General features: G+C 44.2%; 2 protein-coding genes across 7 annotated transcripts in view; one reads left to right on the forward strand and one right to left on the reverse strand.

The window, feature by feature from the left end:
* Positions 1-2753: 2753 nt before the first annotated feature.
* LOC139538763 (centromere protein J-like) lies at positions 2754-18206 on the reverse strand. 2 transcript variants are annotated; one of them, XM_071341175.1, is made up of 18 exons: positions 18025-18206; positions 17047-17492; positions 16780-16906; positions 16453-16659; positions 16207-16372; positions 15970-16069; positions 15091-15789; positions 10165-11014; positions 9920-10049; positions 9162-9327; positions 8802-9080; positions 8580-8667; positions 6397-6542; positions 6128-6211; positions 5817-5957; positions 5606-5690; positions 5371-5491; positions 2754-5232 (listed from the first exon to the last, which is right to left on the reverse strand). In XM_071341175.1, exons 2-18 carry the CDS (start codon positions 17470-17472, stop codon positions 5040-5042), a joined length of 4008 nt encoding a protein of 1335 aa, XP_071197276.1. In that variant the 5' UTR covers positions 17473-17492; positions 18025-18206; the 3' UTR covers positions 2754-5039. The 2 variants fall into 2 exon arrangements, with proteins under 2 accessions (XP_071197276.1, XP_071197275.1); XM_071341174.1 differs by having other exon boundaries at positions 8802-9089.
* Positions 18207-18419: 213 nt separating this feature from the next.
* Positions 18420-20379, forward strand: part of parp4 (poly (ADP-ribose) polymerase family, member 4) — a 34649-nt gene continuing 32689 nt past the window's right edge. For all 5 annotated transcript variants that reach the window (XR_011667797.1, XM_071341166.1, XM_071341168.1 and 2 more), the window contains exon 1: positions 18420-18778. Coding sequence is in view for 4 of the 5 variants with exons in the window: in XM_071341166.1 (XP_071197267.1) it covers positions 18589-18778 (190 nt within the window). In the remaining variant the exon portion in view is untranslated. The remainder of the gene's footprint in view (positions 18779-20379) is intronic.

The following is a 20379-nucleotide window of genomic DNA, read 5'->3' on the forward strand; positions in this document are numbered from 1 at the left end:
TTTAAGTGACTTGAGTCTGACAGAGGAGAGCGAGAGAGGCCCAGCAGGAGGCAGAGCCCAACAGGAATGATGAGACCTCCCCCATCCAGCAATAGAGACCCTGTTCCCCCTCCAGGAGCAGGAAAGCTTGTGGCTGACTAGGCCTACCCGGGACCCCTGTCCCAGCCCTGGCTCTCACCCCATCTCAGATTCTGGACCCAACGTCATAATGGAGGAGATTATAGGAGATTGAACAAGGTGACAAAGGGAATTTAAATCCAGCCATCAACTCACCACATCCAAAACCACTGCAGCTAGGTTCTCAACTGGAGGTTAGTGGCAATATCACAGTAACATTTAGAGCAGAGGTCGGCAACAGGCGGCAAGTGTTTGTTATATTTTAGCCTCCCCAAAGATAAAATAAATAAATAATAATATACAGTACATATATTGTTAGGATTAGATTATTTGGTAAAATTCAGCTAAAAATTATTAATTCAGGAAAGCTGTTCCCAAGTAGTCCTACAAATAAAGAGACGTGATTGTGTCTCAATGTAATCAAAGTATGAAATTGTTTATTTTCAAATACAATCTGTTTTTCGTTTTTACTTATGGTCAATTTGCAGTGTACAAATTATGTTCCAACCACCCGCTCAGACAAAAATCGTCCCGCGGCTGAATCTAGTTGCCTACCCCTTGTGTAGAGGGCATGTTAGTGCATGTCTGTTGAGGTAAACCGCACCCCATTATCCAGAGAATAATAATGGTGTTTTTTGGTTCCTGGTTGTAGTTATCCCAGCACACCTGTCTGAGCTGCAAAGGCCACTGAGAGACTGAGAGCCCAGAGGAGCAACAAGAAGATCCAGGAGGACCTCCCACCTGTCAGTCAGGGCAAAGCTAGAGTAGAGGAGAGAAGTATGTCTAGTCTGGACACTGTTGATCTACACAACACACATTTCACATGACAACATACACAACAGTTTCTCTCTTGCGCCGTCTCGCCCTCTGACCTGCGAGCGGTCGCTCCACCTGGACAGCCACAACGTGTGACTTCATCTCCTAAAACCTGACAGGAGTCAAGGTCATAAAGGTGACGCCACATCACACACACCACTGTTGAGTGTTGTGGCATATTTAACACTTTCTCTGTACTAACCTTTCTTCTCTCTCTGAGAACACAGAGCAGCGGTGCCTTCAAAACGGGACACCTGACCCAGAAAACCAGACCCCTTCCTTTGACCGGTTTGTCTCCCCTCCCAAGCCGGCCCCATGTACCAACCCCTCCCCAAATAGAAATGAATAGTTTATCACCATTTGATGTTTTCTGCTTTGAACTGGACAAATTTGACAGAAATGATAAATGAGCCCCATTGAACACAAATTAAGGCCAGGCTAAACACCACATAAGGGACAGAGTTTTACTGTGTGTGTGTTGCAAATGTATTTCTTGCACTTGATGCATGTGTACTGTTTTCCTGTCCTTCTTGGGTTCTCACACATTGCAGTGCTTCTTCTTATTGCTACCGGCTGCAATCTAGAATGATAAACACTTAGTTCAGGAATTTTACTAACATCTCATATATAGTTACAGCAGGCCAAGGTAGAAGAGTCAGACAGACACACATGCAACATAAGTCACACTTCCGGTATTGGAGTTTTTGGTTCTGTGGGTCGGGCCACCAGCATCCTTCTGAATCTTCACGATGGCTGTAGCTGGGGTCCTTGGGAAATGTTGCCTCCTCTGGATTTGAGGTCTTACCAATGCCTTGCTCAGCGCCTCGAATGCGCCGTCTCCGCTGGCGCTTCCCTCTGTCCACCCTTCCTTTTGTAGTATTGTAATCCATTATGGTTTTTGATGTTCCAGGCCACATTCTCCCATCCCTATGCAGCGTAATCATGAGTATCACATTTGCCTTTCTTTGTCACGTAGGACACTAGGGACGTGTCGGCCGTGAACACAAACTAGGCCTGTTCCATGTATTCATCAGCTGAGGTGGGAGCTCTGGCTTTTTTTTCTTTCATACTGTTCCTACCATCTTCAACTTCCTCTTGAGCTCCTGTCCCAGCTTATACGAAGTAAAAAAGTTAAGTTTCACCTACACCCACACTTATTACCCTTGGGTCCTGAACACATATGTAGGAGGGTGCACTCTATGAAAATGTGTTATTTACAGAAAATGAGCCAAGGCCAATAAGTCAATTTAAAAAAAATATATATTTTTATTTTAAACACTGAAAATGGCTCCCACAGACCCGCACAAGGCTACATGTGAAAAAGTAACATTCTCTGAGTAACATAAAACAATCCCCCCTCATTGTTACAGTATGTCAAGTTTAACACAAGCAATATCTTTGGGCTACAGTGCTCATTGTTCACGTTCTGCCTGTGTTGGCATAATTGATCTCTTTCAGGCAGAGCGTACATCTGGCATCCACCTTATCGACAGGGAAAGTGTGGTGTTCCCTTCACCTCTATTGGCATCCATCTTAAGCCAGGCCCAGCTACACTTGATCCCTGTATCCACTTGTTTAACATTTCACAGATTGCCAGGGTCCAGTGAGCAACTAACATTATAGCTTGAACGGCAAGGAGTCGTATACCAGTTAATAATATAGCTAATTGGTTCCTCGATAACATTAGCCATCTGTCTAACTTTGTTGGACAGCTAGTTTTCACACCATAAACTAAGTTCGATAATGTTGCTCAACATTTCTCTGGCTAGTGTTAAGGCTGCGAAGGTTCAACTGAGATAGGAACAATAGCACACCTGAACTTTGTTAAAATAATTGTTTAATTCAATAGTTAATAAATGGCAAATGCAATTTCCGTATATACGGGTTCACTGTAACATCACGCAGGATGAAAACAGAGAAGTCAGCCAACACCCTACCCCCTTCCCCTTTTATACTCCAACAGAGGTAGTTCCTGATTCTGTACAGGCCTGTTAGAATAGAGGCACAGCATGGTTTAAACTCACTGGCCTATCGTTGGTGTTGGCGCTTAAGCTAGTCCTAGCCCCTTAGCGCATGTGACGACTTGTCTTCGGGTGCAGAGATGATCTTCGTGTGTATAGTTTATCTGTTATTGTCCATTGTGCACCACAATCAGCAGTCTCCTGATTCACCCCCCTCCCTCTAAACCCCTCATGTGCCTCTCTAAGATTAGCACAGTTTCGGTCACACGGGGCAGCACCCTTCTCAGCACACACACACATTTCACACTTTTGTTCATATCTTACGGCCTTGTACATTGTTGCATACACACACACACATTTCAGGCTGTGGCCCCATGGTTAGGCTATGAGAACTGTTACTCCTGAGAACAAAGACAAATTGTCAGGCCTACATGAGTCAGTAGCTTAAACTTTAATTAATGTAAAATCCTTCTAGTTTATAGTTATTTTAGCACGCTAAGCCTAGCAAAACCCCACACTAGCTGACGGATAATTCGATCCAGCTACTGTAGCAAGATAACAATTCTTGTTCCACCACACTTGCTCCCTCACCTCAAACTTTCCAAATGTCTGTTTTTTGGTTACAGCTCAAGTATGCTTCTTCACCAAATCAAACTCTCTTTCCAGAGCACGTGCTGATGCAGCAACTAGCAAGATGGTTGGCTCTTCAGTCTCGTGCTGCATTCTGTTATATGAACGATTGGATGGGCCCAGGCCTTGGATACAGACATTATTACTCCAAACACGCATCACTGGTTATCGTACAGCCATTAGTGACCCAAACGCATATTAGACAACAGCATAGCTGTTGGGCTTCGCTGGTCTCAATCCGGTCAGACACGTGGACTGCCCACACACACACCTCACCGTGGACCCAATCCTCACTGGAGATTGGAGCATAAGTAAATCCCATTGACGTGCAAAAGTTTGTTACAGAAAGGAATAGGGCGGCTTTATTTCCTTCCAATTAATCTTTAGTCAGTTTTCACATACGAAACAAATACGCAAAAATAACATCTTGCCTCAGATCCCGGCCCATCTGTATAGATTTCCCTGTAAGGCCATCAAGGTGTGAGTGGCGGGCTTCAGACCCCCGCCTCAAACTGGAGGAGCGCCTGTCCTACCGGCCAGAGTGGGCATGAACCCTGCTGCACCGCATCTGTTACCGTGAACAACTTCTGCCTTAGTTACCACCGTTATATCAGTGTAAATCATAACAAGCTGGATACAATGGCACATTATGTAGTTATTGTAGTGGATTATTTGCATGCCCTGTCACTGGCAACAGTGGCCTCTGCACAACCAGGGTGATAGCAGAAGTCTATGTACTGTGGTTATTCCCCATATACCATTTAGGTAATTGTGAGATCTTGGTGCAGTTAGCCATCTCAATAAAGCATGTGTAGTTTTAATGATAATGGTGTTGTCTCAGGCCACTGAGCTGGCTGTGTTCCTGTATGAGGATGCAGCTCTGGTCTACCTGCCTCTGGTGGAGAAAGGACTGGCTGACACTACAGAAAAAGTCAAAAGGTGGGTTTGACACTCACTTGGGAGTGCTTTTCAAAGAAAGTTTAACATATGTGAACACTGCTCAGTTTGCTAGATTAAACAATGTCAAGTCTTTCTGTAGTCTGCATATGAAATCCAGTACATCTCACTTCTCTCAAGTTCTGAAGAACGTGTCCACATCACAGGAGTTTCCCATTTGTTGTGCATTGAGATTTATGCTGCCAAAAAGATGAAGTACTTTGTGATACATTTTATTTAAAGTTTAGTTTTTTTAGTAGAATGTGTAAAGGGCAGACCACTTTTCTAAATATTTTACATCTGAAATACTGTCTGTATGAAGGGTACAGAAGTATTAGTTTAATTTTAAACTGCTTCAATGTTTTACTCTTAAAACAATACCTGAATGTGCTCACTGATTTGATTAAACATTTATTTTACAAAGAAAATAAATATGGACATTTTTTTTTACAAGTCACTCACTACATTCAACTCAAGCATACTAAAAACCTATGTCAAACAACTCTCACACCAACAGAAATGTTCAACTGTGCTTCAGCTTTAGTTCCCATGGTGATACCTCATATTGCATAAACAATCCTAGGGCCTGTTGTCCATGACAATGTTACCATCCTTGTCTTTAAGTCTGAGGCGTCCGGTGGGGTAGCGGGTCTCCTGTCTGCCATCGGTATAGACTGTTTTCAAAGTGCCATCTGGGTACTCCCTCCTCTTATAGTCTGCTGTGTGGATCTCCTTCTGGCCTGTGTTGAACTGGATCTCCTTACTGCCATCCCTGGAGGAGAACATGAGAACAGTGGTGAAAGATACAAGACAGAAAAAAAAATACAACCACTGACATGATCAGATGCATGCTAGAGTATGTCGGTGACGTATAGCTATATAGACAGGGGCGTGAGCTCTGTGGACTTACAAGTTAACTTGTATGATGGTCCCGTCAGTGAGGACACTCTCCTCCCTCCCATCTGGATAGAGATTCTTGACTGTCTGGTCAGGGAATGTGATCTCCTTACGGCCATCAGGGAAATGCTTCTCTGCAGAAGGAAATGAGGACTTACACACGTTTAAAGCAGAACAGTGATGGCGGGGATAATTTACATTTAATAGTAAAATAACATTACTGTCAAATAAATGCAATCAAGTCTCACCAGTCTGGTTGTTGGGGAACTGCAGAACCTCGATGCCATCAGGATAGGTGGTGTGAGTGGTCTGGGCATCCGCATAGTAGTAGATCTGTAAGAGGACTATATTAGTTGAGACACTTACACGTATATCTGGGATTCATGCAAGTCTAATATCCCATTAACACCACTGAATATGAAAGGTGTTGCCAGGGAAGGGTCACTGTCAATGACTCACCACTCTCTGGTCAGCCATGACCTGCTTGATGTCCCCGTTGAAGAAGGTGACTTTGACTGTCAGTCCGTCCGCTGACACCTCCTTCCTGGTCCCATTGGGAAAGATGATGAGTCTCCCTCCACAGGCCAGAACCCTCTCCATCTAAGACAATAACACATACCCCAGTCAATGGAAAGCACTTTGAGCTCCTGGAAAAGCACTATATAACTCCAATAATACAATCTATTAACGAGACAATAACGGATTTGAGTGACAAACTGAATTCAGAAGTATTTTCACAGAATTTCCTCCCAATCCTCGTTCCCCCTCACCTTTCCATCAGAGTGGGTGAGGACATCCTGACCTGGCTCTTGTTGCTCTTTGACCTCTGTCTCAGTCTGCAGACCTCGAGCCCTCTGTGTGTAAAGCCAGACAGTCTACATTCAGACACCGCAGCATACCTCAAAGGTGGTGTATACACACAGATCCTATTAAATTACTAATAGAGTTGTAATATGTAATTATATGGGTGTATAGCAGTGTTGAGCCATCCCATGGAGGTGCTTTCATTAAATAATCACACTCCAGTGATTTAACTCACAGGGGACAGGTTGTTTGAGTCGTCGTGGCTCTGTGCTGGGTGGTGGCTCCTGGTCAAAGATTCTGGTCTATCCTCTGAGCTGTAACTGTGAGCGGGGCTGGGTGCTGGTGTAGGGCCTGACCTCTTCAGGATGCCCCTGATACCTCCTGTTAGACAGACAATGTAGAACAATAACTCTACCTAAATACAGAATATTTACCTCCCTTTGTTGAATCCATAGTAAATCTCATGATCAGTCCATATTCAGGGATGCAAACTGGTGAGGGCCCAAAAAGGTGACCGTTTTTTGTTGTTGTACTGAAACATGCAAAAAATCCCTGCTTGGGGGAAATGCAGGTTTTACCTAATTGAACAAAGAATATGATCTACATGATCAGTCTGTGTGTAGTGGTTCATGTGAACCAAACTCACTGCTAAAAAATGTAAGGAAAGCATTCCAATGTTATTTGTTGCCTAGACTTTACTGCAAATGACACTCAACTCTTGAGAAAAAAACAATACACTAATATTGTTGTTAGCCATGACAGCCTTTATAATAGCATGCTTGTGACCACACACACATCTAAATATTACACTTGGGAGAAAAACATCTTAAGTAGAAATAGAACGAAAACAGGCATTCTATTTTTGCTCTATTATAGTGGTCACTATAGTCGACATCGATCAAGCGCGCAAGGCTACAGGTGTGCAAAAATAACGTTCACTGAGTAAAAAAAATGCAATAATACCCCCTCACTCACAAGTGTTACTGTCAAGTTCAACACAACAAAAGCAATATCTTTGGGCTACACTGCACATTATTACATTGTACACTTTCTGCCTGTGGACATCTGTTCTACAATGTGCCAGCAGAGCATGATACCGTTTGCTGGCATAATTTCTCTTTCAGGCAGAGTACACCTGGCATACCCTTTTTTATCCACTATATTGAGAAAGCGGGAAAGTGTGTGGTGTTTCTTTCACCTCTATAGTGGCATCCAGCTTAAACCAGGCCCAACTCTAGCTACACTTAACTGTTTAACAATCAACGCCTCATTTTCACTTAATTCTGTCATTCTGAAAATTAACTTAATGTACTGTAGGGAAATAGTTCACAGATAGTAGTTAGTTGTTAGCTAGTTAACATTTCACGCAGATTGCCAGTAAGCAACTAACGCATTATAACTTGAGGAACGGCAAGGAGTCGTACAACGTTGCCAGTTAACACTATAGCAAATTGGTTACTTTCAGTGGCGGGGGGGGGGGGGGGCAGTGCTCCTGTGACAATTTTGTGTAAATGTGGAGTATGAAATAAATTTTACATAACTCATTTTTGCTATCGTTCTTTTTTTACATCCGTTATTAGACAGTGGCAACGATGATGATTATGAACATGGTCTTTTGCCTGCTAATGCCTGCAATGCACTGAAGAAAACGATGACAACAATAACATCTAATGTAACTGGCCCCTCTAACAGTACAACTGGCCCCAGCTTGGCCCCCCCCAGTTGAAATGGTCTAGAACCGCCACTGGTTACATTAGGTTACTAACGTTTGCTCATCTGATGTTGTGACATTAGCTGGCAAACGTTAGTTGTCTGACTTTATTAGCCAGCTAATTTTCACCCCAAACTCAATTATTTGATCAGTTAAGTTGGCTAATGTTGCTCAACATTTCTCTGGCAAGCTATAACGGATAATTCGATGCAGCTAGCAAAATACTTAACAATACTTGTTCCACCACACTTTCTCCCTCAACTCAAACCAAATGCCAGTTTTCGGTTATAGCTCATTAAGTACACTTCATCACCTGTCTCCATGGTCAGAGTTCTCACCTACCTCTTCGTTAATGTTCTGGGGACGCGCTGCTATAAATTAACTGGCAAATTGCCTTTCCACGCCTCTTTCCAGAGCGCACGCTGATGCTGTAACTAGCAAATTGGTTGTCCTTTCTCTCTTCAGTCACGTGCTACATTCTATTATGTGAAAAGTTGGCTGAGCCTGGAATACAGCCAGTATTGCTCAAAACGCGCACCACTCGTTCGGATACAGCCAGTAGTCATCCAAAGCCCCCCCCCCCCCCCCACAAACAAACTTTTCTCATTGGATCTACAGGAATGTCACCTATTTTGGATTCAAAATGGCAAATTTCGCAGAAAGGTGACTAGTTTGTATCCCTGATAATGCAGCTACCTTCCTTGTACCTTGAGTGGTGGGGCTGTGTCCTGATGGGCTGCCTTTAGAGGAGATGCTGCTCTGTGGTTGGCTGCTCCTCACCGTGTCAGGAGGACTCTGAACAAACAAATACACACTGCGTTAGGGTTGTTATCCTGAGTCCGGCACAGGACAGACAATTTAACCACCACCAGAACACAGACAAACTGGAAAATCACAAGAAAGTGGAAGTAGTGAATCTGTAAACTCACTGCCAATTTGAGGCACTTGGCTTCAAGAGCAATGTAACTGTCCAACGGCCTGGGTCCCTCCCTCCCTCTCTCCTTCTCCCTCCTCTCGTTCTCTCTTTCGCTGTCTGTCCCAATCTTCCTCCAGGTGCTGAGGCGTAGTTTCTCCATGGTGCGGACCTCGTCTTTCAGGTTGCTGTTGTCTGAGCTCAGGGAGTCTATCTGCTGCCGGAGACGATTATGTGTGGTGGACCAGCGGCTCTCTCTCCGCTTCAACTCCTCCTGCAGGAAACTCAGCTGCTTCTTCATGGCCTGAGGGCGACAGGGCAGGGTTAATGGGGGTTATAAGAACTCTTCAAAATAAAAGGGGAAAGTATCTCTCACCTGGATCTCGTCACGCTCCCTCTTGTCTGGTATGGCTCTTGCGGCAGAGGCATGCCTCTCAAACACCTTGCGTTCCTTCTGCAGCTTCTTGGTCTCCTCCCTTTTGAACTCCTCAAACTTGGCCAGCTCCTCAGCCTTCCGCTGATCAAACTCTGCACACTCCTTCCTGGAATAGAGACCAAATCTGTTTGTCAGACACTTTTATACCCTAGATGAATCCATTTAATATAAATTTTGTAACAAAGCTTTATAGAGAACCATAGATGGGTGGGTTTTTTAGCAACAAAATTCAGAAAAGAAACGAGGTTGGCTAAAGCCCTATTTGGACAGGATTACTTTTACTGTCGGTCGGATAATGTAATTATGTGCACAAGCAAAAAAACACCACTCCAAATGTTTCCTCTCCAAATGTTAATTGAAAACGTAAATACATTTGCACAATGAGCACTTGTCTCAAATACATCGTTACATTTGTTAGTTGGTTAGCTAGCTAGTTTTTGTTTGTGCAACAAGAGTCAAAGCACCTCAAAACAAGACATTGTATCAATAACAAGATGCAACGAGGTGAAACAAGCCACCTACGATTCCCCACATGGCTGCCTCTTGTCGTTGTTGCTAGCTATCTGACCTTCCAGAATCATAAAACCACACAGCATTCTGCCTCTGCGATGTGTGTGCATTGTTTTTGTGAAGTTGTCAGGCAATCCGTCTATTGAGGGAAACCCTGCCCATTCTAGTTCAGACCAAATGCTTGTTACCGGAGTTTCTCCTGGTTCTTTTCATTCTCCTGTCTGAGTCTGGACAAGGCAGCATTCTCTGTCCTGAAACGTTCGATCTCCAGCTCCAGCTCCACCAGCCTCTCCCTCAGCTGCCTGGACTGCTGCTGGCCTGACCACACACAAAACAAAATAGTTTTATGCTGGTGCTACCATCTTTAGAGAAAGAAGTCAGAGCCCTGCTGTTGACGTACTCCATTGAGTTAAGAGTGTATGCACTGTCTCACCTGATCCGTCCTCAGTCTTCCTAGGTTCTGGTGGAGAAGGGGCCTGGGTTTTGGGCTTTAGTGAGGGGAACAGCCTGGCCATGAGCTGGGAAGCGGGAGGGGGATCTGGCTCCTGGTTGGCTGCTGTGATAACAGACATCCTCTCCAGCTCCGCCCCTTTGGCCACAGCCACCTTTCTCTTCAGTGTCCTCTCTGAGGGTGAAATGTCATTCACTGTTTCTGTGGGAGTGTGTCGGTTTCCTGTTGCAGCGCCTCTTGTTCTGCTGTCGTCCTCAACGATGCTGCCAGCCTCCTCCAGGTCGTTCCAGGTGTCATCGTCATCAAACACCAACAGACTCTCGTGGTCCCCCTCTTCTCTGTCCTCCAAAAGGGTGGAGTCGTCAAGGTCACTCTCCCCACCCTCCTCTGCCTGGCTTGAGCCTCCCTCTCTGTCCTGATATGACCTCTTGTCGTATGGAGGGTTGGATGCAGGGAGCGGGTTTTCCCAGAGGTTGCTGGAAACTGTAGTCTGGTATGACGGTCGGGCTACTTCCTCCCGATCCCTGAATTCAGAGCTGCTGTGGAACAAGATGTCAGAGATTTCCTCATGTTTGCCGTCGCCCACTTCATCTTCTTCCTCCTCATCCTCATCATTGGCTTTGCTGTTTTCCCTCATTACCCCCTTTGCCCTCACAGCAGATACTCCTGGTGATACAGATAAGCTGGTCCCTGTGCCTTGGCCACTTCTACTGGTGCCCCGGCTGTGAACCCCTTTAGGCAGTGAGGGGGATTTGATGGGCGTGGAGGAGAGGCGTCGCGGATGGCTCCCCCTGCTGCCCTGAAGGGGGTGTTGCTGGTCCAGCTGCAGCACCTGTAGGTTTACATTTCAATTTATTAAGCAACAGTGTAGCCTAAATACTCTGTGGCCGGTTCAGTGTTTCCACTGCAATTATTTTGCTGTGGAGCTGCAGCGCGGCAAAATCGTTGACACCACGCGAAAAAATATTTCTGCTGAGGCGCACATTGAAGATGTTAGAACAGTCCACATTTACCCCCCCCAAAAAAACTTTTTTACTTTTCCTCTGCAAACAAAACAAGTAATTTATAGAAAAGTATTCTATTATGGTGTCCGATTTTATCTAGTTGGCTTGTTGTGTGTTATATGCGAGAAATATTCCTCTCGTGGCGCATTCATGTTGTAAGTGCCATAGGGAGGGAAACAGCAACAATTTTTGCAATCTAAAACAAAAGTTTTATTGGCATTTTTCTAAAAAAGAGGGGGAACTGCACAATTTTAAACCCAGAGTTTTTAGCAGTGGCATGGTTAAGCATGTTACCTCTACGCAATTAGCAGTGAGTGCATAGGGGAGACTGGAGCTAAATGTAACACCGGTGAGACAGAAAATATTTTTAGTTGAACAAGAGTAGTGGCAACAAGGGGGAGAAATGGTGATTTGAAGTTTGTGAGAAGTCCAGGCAGGGGACATATTACACCAGGTGGCAAGTTCTCTCAACAGGTATAACTACATTATATTCACTGTGTTTATGCATGATAATAATTAGTTAAAAGATCTAATTTGGGATCTGGCTAATGATTAGCCGAATAGGGTAAATGCAGATAGGCAACCCCATGCTTCAGCCTATTTATTTGCACTTTGCTGCATCTGTTGAGCTACAGGTACATGTTTATTGCTAATGGCATACCTGATAACATGGACCATGCATAGGCTATATACATGGCCCAATATGCTAAAATAATTCAACACAATTTTACAAATGTGTTATTGGGCTCATTCTGGAGGTGGAAATGTATATTTTAGGTGTCAGTTAGCATACTTTTACTTTCATTTTGGCGTAGAATGCCCCCCTCCCCTCAACAACCTACAATTATTTCCAGAGGAAACACTGGGACAGTTTTAGGTACACCACCCTGTTTCACAGAAATGGTTTGCTCCTACAGACAATGAGTCACATGGCTTGCTATACAATATAAAGAAGTCTGACAGGCAGAGGCATTGAGTTACTGTTCGATTGAACTTTAGAATGGGCAAAACGAGTGACATAAGCAACTTTGAGCATGGTATGATCGTCGGTGCCAGCCACGCCAGTTCCAGTATCTCACAAACATCCGGCCTCCTGGGCAATTCACGCACAAGTGTCTAGGGATTACAGAGAATGGTGCGATAAACAACAGTCAGGGGCATTCCTGTGGACGAAAACAGCTTGTTGATGAGCGATCGAATGAGAATGGCAAGAATCGTGCAAGCTAACAGGTGGGCCACAAACAGGCAAATAACGGCGCAGTACAACAGTGTGCAGAATGGCATCTCGGAACACACAACTCGTCGGTCCTTGTCATGGATGGGCTATTGCAGCAGATCACCACACCGGGTTCCCCTCCTATCAGCTAAAAACAAGAAGCGGCTCCAGTAGGCACACGATCACAAACACTGGACAATTGAAGAGTGGAAAAACATTGCCTGGTCTGATAAATCATGCTGATGGCTGAATCAGGATTTGGTGTAAGCAGCATGAGTCCATGGCCCCATCCTGCCTGGTGTCAACTAGAGGTCGACCGATTATGATTTTTCACAATGTAGTCTCAAATAAATAATGAAACATGTTAAATTTGGTTTAAATAATGCAAAAACAGTGTTGGAGAAGAAAGTAAAAGTGCAATATGTGCCATGTAAAAAAGCTAACGTTTAAGTTCCTTGCTCAGAACATGAGAACATATGAAAGCTGGTGGTTCCTTTTAACATGAGTCTTCAATATTCCCAGGTAAGAAGTTTTAGGTTGTAGCTATTATAGGACTATTTCTCTCTATACCATTTGTATTTCATATACCTTTGACTATTGGATGTTCTAATTGGTACTTTAGTATTGCCAGCCTAATCTCGGGAGTTGATAAGCTTGAAGTCATAAACAGCGCAATGCTTGAAGCACAGCGAAGAGTGTGGTAGTTAATGTTACATATAGGGACAGATGTAATACTATAGAGCATACATGTGTTCATCAGACCACAGGAGGAGAAGATGACACTTGGTGCATCTGCTAGCGCTGATGAGGGAAGTACAAAGGCCAAAGACATAGACCCATAAGACAGCTAGACATACCAAAGTCAGAGGGATACACAAAGGAGGGTGCCAGCCAAATGACCAACAGATGGACTATAGGCATAGTAAATATATCATTCTTAGGACATGAAAGGGTCCCGCCACCATTATAACCTAACCGAGAAAACAGATGGACTATAGGCATAATAAATATAGCATTTTTAGGACATGAAAGGGTCCCGCCACCATTAGAACCTAACCGAAAGCAGATGGACTGAGGGAAGTAACTTCATTGGCATGTGGGATGGACTCATATGCTGCATGTGTATAAGAACAGAGCCAGTGCTTAGGGAGATTGGCTGTTCCGCGGACCAGCACGGCTTATGATATTTTGTATTAAAGTCTATATTGAATTCACAAGTTCTTGTAAGAGTGTTATATTTCTGAGACAATTCTCCACGACAAGAGCTGCTGGCAAACGCAGTAAAGTGCTGTTTGAATGAATGCTTACAAGCCTGCTGTTGCCTACCACCGCTCAGTCAAACTGCTCTATCAAATCATAGGCTTATTATAATAACACAGAAATACGAGCCTTAGGTCATTAATATGGTTAAATCCGGAAACTATCATTTCGAAAAGGTTTATTCTTTCAGTGAAATACGGAACCGTTTCGTATTTTATCTAACGGGTGGCATCCATAAGTCTAAATATTGCTGTTACATTGCACAACCTTCAATGTTATGTCATAATTACGTAAAATTCTGGCAAATTAGTTCGCAACGAGCCAGGCGGCCCAAACTGTTGCATATACCCTGACTCTGCGTGCGATGAACGCAATAGAAGTGACACAATTTCACCTGGTTAATATTGGCTGCTAACATGAATTTCTTTTAACTAAATATGCGAGTTTAAAAAATATATACTTCTGTGTATTGATTTTAAGAAATGCATTGATGTTTATGGTTAGGTACATTCGTGCAACGATTGTGATTTTTTCCCAAATGCGCTTTTGTTAAATCATCCCGTTTGGCGAAGTTGCCTGTCTTTGTTAGGAAGAAATAGTCTTCACACAGTTCGCCAGGCGGCCCAAACTGCTGCATATACCCTGACTTTATTGTACAGAAAGCAAGAGAAGTGACACAATTTCCCTAGTTAAAAGAAATTCATGTTAGCAGGCAATATTAACTCGATATGCAGGTTTAAAAATATATACTTGTGTATTGATTTTAAGAAAGGCTTTGATGTTAATGGTTAGGTACACATTGGTGCAACAACAGTGCTTTTTTCGTGAATGCGCTTGTTAAATCACCCGTTTGGCGAAGTAGGCTGATAAATGCCTGTTAATGATAAATTAACAGGCACCGCATCAATTATATGCAACGCAGGACAAGCTACATAAACTAGTAATATCATCAACCATGTGTAGTTAACTAGTGATTATGTTAAGATTGATTGATTGTTTTTTATGAGATACGTTTAATGCTAGCTAGTACCTTGGCTCCTTGCTGCACTCGCATAACAGGTAGTCAGCCTGCCACGCAGTCTCCTCGTGGAGTGCAATGTAATCAGCCATGATTGGTGTCCAAAACTGCTGATTACCGATTGTTATGAAAACTTGAAATCGGCCCTAATTAAATCGGACATTCCGATTAATCAGTCGACCTCTAGTGTCAACAGTACAGACTGGTGGTGTAATGGTGTGGGGGATGTTTTCCTGGCACACATTAGGTCCCTTGATACCAATTGAGCAACGTTTCCAAGAATTCAGCCTGTTCTGGAGGCAAGGTGGGGTCCGCCCGGTACCTAAAACTGGCCACTGAGTGCATGTGAAACATACATAAAATGTTATGCCATTCATTATAAAAAAGACAGGTAAAAAAGCATCACAAACCTTCATGACAAAGGATGAGTTGGAGGAGAAGGAGAGTTCCTCGGCTGCCTGCTCCAGAAGCTCAAACTCCCCCAGCTCCACACTCTCCTTCTGACGGTCACAGTCCCAGTGCTGCAGCTTCTCCTGGAATGACAGCTCAAAGGAATATTCCGGAACACCTGATTTTCCCTCTGCTGCTCCATCCGGTCTCGATGGACCATTTCCATTCCTCTGCAGTGCTCCAGTTCTCTCCTCAAGCCCAAACTGTTTAGTTACAGCTGCAGGAGTTCTACTCACAGGTTGAGAAGTCCCGCCCACCTTGTTACTAATCACCTCCCTTGGCCTTAGACAGTTAGTCATCTCAATGTTCTGTCTCTGATGACTGCCCAGGACCCTGGGCCTCACTGCGGCCGGCTTGTCTGCCTTGCCCTCTGGTCTGACACTGTCCAGAAGGGGTGAGCACAGGTCTCTTGGTCTGTTCTCCTTGTTGAGCACAGCAGTCTTGCGCTGTACGGGGGGGCGCTGACTGACCTTCTGGGTGGGCTCTGAGGTCCAACGGGTGCTGACCTTGGCCCGGGGTTTGGGATCTTTTTGGGGTCCCCCTCTGTTGGGCATAGGGGCTTTGCTTCGGTTGGTGAATCTGGAGAGGCCCTCCCCTCGCCTCAGGAAGGCTCTCTTGGTATTAGCTCTCGGACTGGCTCTCTCAGCTGCCTCTGGGCTCTGTTGGAGAGACAGCTTAGCATTAGCAATGTTCCATGCAAAACAAAGGGAATGGTACTGCAGCTCCAAAGACCACTATACCTTAATCAAACTCAACTTGTCATTTGGTTGAGCTACCATTTTATTTTATCTACAGCCCATTTTTAGTGTAGTGTAGCGAAAATAGGGTTGGTCTCTGACCTGCTGCTGCTGGGTGGTCTTCAGTCTCTGTTCCTCCAGTCTCAGCTGTTCCTCCAGGAGCGCCTCAAACGTCTGCCCCCCTATCCCTGGTTTAATGGGCCTGGAGATGACCATAGAGACATGGGAGCACAAAGCAAAATCAATTATTTGTATTCTGTGCTGTCAGTTGACTGAGAATAGTGAAATAAATCATGTTTATAAATCATTTCCATCTCAAATATGAAGTTAAACATGTACCTGTCCTGTGAGTCTAGTTCACAGTCATCTCCTCTGTATGCTTTGTAGTCTTCAGTCATGGAGGGAGCAGAATGGGAAGATAATGTGACTTCCTCATCCTCACCCCTATCATCAGCATCCCCATTCAGCTGATGACATTTGTGTGGATTGCTCCATGCTTCTGTCCCTGTTTGAGTACAACAGAGGTTAAGTCAATCATGTAAAAGCACCTTTAAATGCGTTTAGGCACCGGAGCACTTTTCCTACCCAGTGTTTGGTCCTTTTCCTGCTCCTGGCCCCTTGGAGGCTGCCGGAATGTAGGTCCCTGTCTCCAGAGCTGGGAAGACGCAGGCCCTTGTGGGGGGCCTATAGGGAAGCTCTTGGCTGCTGGGGGTCTGTGAGAGAGGGGGTAGCCCCCCAATAGAGTGTTATCTCCCCAGTCCGCTCCCGTCGACTTGGAGATCTCTATGTAATCTGTGAGAAATCACACAGGTCTTGTCTAAATCAAGGGTGTCAAATTCAATAACTGGAGCTACCTGCTCCATACAGCCTGCTGAGCAATAACACAGTGAGTGCAAATGTGTTTTTTAGTACCTGAGCCATCCTGCTGAGCCACATGCACCATGCCCAGTAACCTTTGTTGCTCCTCCTGGAGACTGACGAGTTCCTCTAGCTGGTGGGCTTTCAGCTGCTCCTGCATGTGCTGCTGCCACTGCCTCAGCTGTAACACAGCACATACCGTACCCATAAGCACCGCTACAACATTAGACGTAGGCCTACCTATCTGGAAGTGACAAGCCATTCCAAACAGTTATCATGATCTCAAATATTTTATGAAGCCATTCAATACTGGTTTCTTACCCGTTCGAGTTTGAGCATTAGGGGTAGGTCCTGAGACTGCTCTACAAACTTCTCCATACTGTCCATCTCTCCAGGTAATGTCAACCCTTGAGACGCCACTGTCTGCAGTCCAGCAAATTGTCTGTCAGACAAAGTCCTATCCACTGGTAGCTGATTCTGTTTGCTCAATTCTGTCCCGGACTTAGCATCATGGACGAGGGAACTGATACTGAGGGAACTGCTGCTACTGGAGACCGGGAGGGGAACAAACTGAGAGGCGAAGGAGTCATTCACATCCCGGGATCTCCAGACAGAGCTGTGTCGAAGAGACTCAGCCAGGTCCGGGGAGGGGTTCAGGATAACCCCGGCACAGGAGCTGCTCGTCATCCATCGGTCAAGGAACTTTGTTTGGGACTGCTGAGCCTGTAACCCAGCTGGAGATGACATGACTTGCTCTCCAGACAGGGCTAATCACAGATTAGAGCAGATTTTAGAGACAGGTCAAGAGTAAAACAGTGTGCCCCATTCAGCATGCCAGATCAAGTGGCTGGTTACCTAATTTAGCTAATTATACCACGTCACAGTGTGGTTAGGCTGTGCCTACAGAAAATTACAGTTTAAAAGGACAGTTGTTAGCAACAGTTTAACGTTACTGTAGTTTGCTAACAGTGCATTTCCACATCATGACAATTTACAAAGTAACGTTAGTCGCAAGAAGTTGTACATCCCTGAATAGTAAAGTACCTGTAACTGGCTAGTAATATGACATATTGTCAAATAATGACATATGGTTTATAGTGTTAAACTACTTAACAGCAGCTTCGTTAGCAGGCAAACGTTACCTTTCAGTGTATTGACAACGCCTTGGTTTGGCTAACTAACATTAGCCAGTTGCAAACTAACAAGCTTGCAACAACGTTTTAGCATTGCAGGAGAGTAAGACAAAAGTTGTGCTTTGATATTATAATGATAGACACATAGCTAACATACATGACGTACCTTGTTTACAGACAACGAATTTACGTATTCAATGTATTTGAAGTGTTTGAAGACAACAAATGGGAGATTCGAAGTATACCGCCATCCCAAAACAAAGCCCGCGAGGGAGAAAAAAAAGACACGTTGCATTTTGGGTAATGTAGTAGATGGCGTTAAAATCCAAGACCAGGAAGTGGTTTTCAAACAATTTTCATTCGTCAACAGGGCATTTCAAGACGTTCAAAAGTATTTCTGGAGGATGTACTGGAGTCCCTACTAGCGGTCCAAACACTTAAAAGACCCTCAGCCCTCAAATTACGTGGACACTTCTGATGACGTACCATGACGTCTGACGAGTATACGCTTGCATGGCAAAAGCCGAGGGAGGAAGGAATTATTTTTAAATGGACCGCCCTTGCCCGGAAATTCATCCCGTGATGATTGTGTTTTCAGCATGTTTTTTTCCTGCTGCTCTTCCGTCTGTGTGTTTTGCTCCACAGACTCTGGGTCAGTTGTATCTGTCTTAACCTGCCGTTTTCTTTGTCTCTAATTCAAAGACACTGGATCAGTCAGAGCAGCAGGGGGATGGGATCTCCCTCTCCCTGGAGGAGCATCTCAATGCCATGTGCCTCTCCTCCGATCCCTCGGGCCCGACCCCAAAGCAACTGTGTACTCAACTGGAGCAGATTCTCCTCCGATCTTTTCCAGGACACCCACGAGAGCACCAATGTGATGTCAACCGCCCTCTACACCCAGTCTGTCATGGAAAGAGCAGGTGTTCTTAATATTTTGTATACAAAATCATAGATTAAATTTTAACCCCAGGATTATGTCATCATGGTAACCAATTTTCAACAGAGAAACCTTGTATAAAATATGTAGAATTTCAAGGTTTTACTGCAAACCTACAAAGCATTACATGGACTTGCTCCTACCTATCTCTCCGATTTGGTCCTGCCGTAAGTACCTACACTACCGTTCAAAAGTTTGGGGTCAGTTAGAAATGTCCTTATTTTTGAAAGAAAAGCACCTTTTTGTCCATTAAAAGAACATCAAATTGATCAGAAAATATATCAGCAACCATCAGTCCTTTGTTCTAATGGCACATTGTGTTACCTAATCCAAGTTTATCATTTTAAAAGGCTAATTGATCATTAGAAAACACTTTTACAATTATGTTAGCACAGCTGAAAACTGTTGTTCGGATTAAAAAAGCAATTAAACTGGCCTTCTTTAGACTTGTTGAGTATCTGGAGCATCAGCATTTGTGGGTTCGATTACAGGCTCAAAATGGCCAGAAACAAAAGTCCTTTCTTCTGAAACTCGTCAGTCTATTCTTCTTCTGATAAATTAAGGCTATTCCATGCAAGAAATTGAGAAGAAACTGAAGATCTCGTACAACGCTGTGTACTACTCCCTTCACAGAACAGCGCAAACTGTCTCTAACCAGAATAGAAAGAGGAGTGGGAGGACCTGGTGCACAACTGAGTAAGAGGACTAGTACATTAGTGTCTAGTTTGAGAAACAGACGCCTCACAAGTCCTCAACTGGCAGCCTCATTAAATAGTACCCATAAAACACCAGTCTCAACGTCAAGAGTGAAGAGGCAACTTCTAGGCAGAGTTCCTCTGTCTAGTGTCTGTGTTCAAGTGCCCATCTTAATATTTTATTTTTATTGGCCAGTCTGAGATATGGCTTTTTCTTTACAACTCTGCCTAGAAGGCCAGCATCCCGGAGTTGCCTCTTCACTGTTGACGTTCAGACTGGTGTTTTGCGGGTAATAAGTGTATGTTGTGTAGTAAGATGTTAGTAGCCCATGTGCCTCCCCCTGATAATTTGGTCTATTTGCCACTCTTAATTTCGCCTACTGTTCTGACTTGGTGGTGGATATGTAGCCTATAACCTGTTTTAGAGAAATGCAATCATTGAATATTGTAAGAGCTTTCATTGTCAGCTTATATGCCCCCTTTATTTATCCTACGGTTCTGACTTGGTGTACAGGGAGAACACTGTAAGAATGGCCCATGTTCTGATTTCTGTGTCCCTGTACATTTCAAAAGTGCTAAACAAATTGTTATATTGACTACGTCCATCCTAGGTCGCTTATTAATATCTAAATTGAAATTACGAATTGCTTCTTATCCGCTTGTCGTCCCTTTATGCCATAGTTTGTACATCTCAATTGTCATTAGAAACCGTGTTTGTTTAAGCAAGTCAGCCATATCAGCTATGTTTTTTTTAAAGGCAGTAAATGAGGCTGAATTAACTGTTTTGCCGCCAGACAAGGCTCCGCTGATAGCCAGGTGTAGCAGTGGTAAGCTGTTGGGCCAGATTTATGTAGGCCCTAACAGTTTGTGGGCACCGTTTTTCACCGTT

Source organism: Salvelinus alpinus, chromosome 14, assembly GCF_045679555.1.
Source record: "Salvelinus alpinus chromosome 14, SLU_Salpinus.1, whole genome shotgun sequence".
NCBI lineage: Eukaryota > Metazoa > Chordata > Actinopteri > Salmoniformes > Salmonidae > Salvelinus > Salvelinus alpinus.

What these genes read in the sequence shown, in the direction of transcription:
- LOC139538763 (XM_071341174.1), bottom strand. Translation starts at nt 17,472, where the DNA reads ATGTCATCTCCAGCTGGGTTACAGGCTCAGCAGTCCCAAACAAAGTTC. An exon ending in GAACTAGACTCACAGGACAG is followed by an intron (nt 16,070 to 16,206) that starts GTACATGTTTAA and finishes GGTCATCTCCAG; the next exon opens with GCCCATTAAACCAGGGATAG. An exon ending in AGACCACCCAGCAGCAGCAG is followed by an intron (nt 15,790 to 15,969) that starts GTCAGAGACCAA and finishes TCTCTCCAACAG; the next exon opens with AGCCCAGAGGCAGCTGAGAG.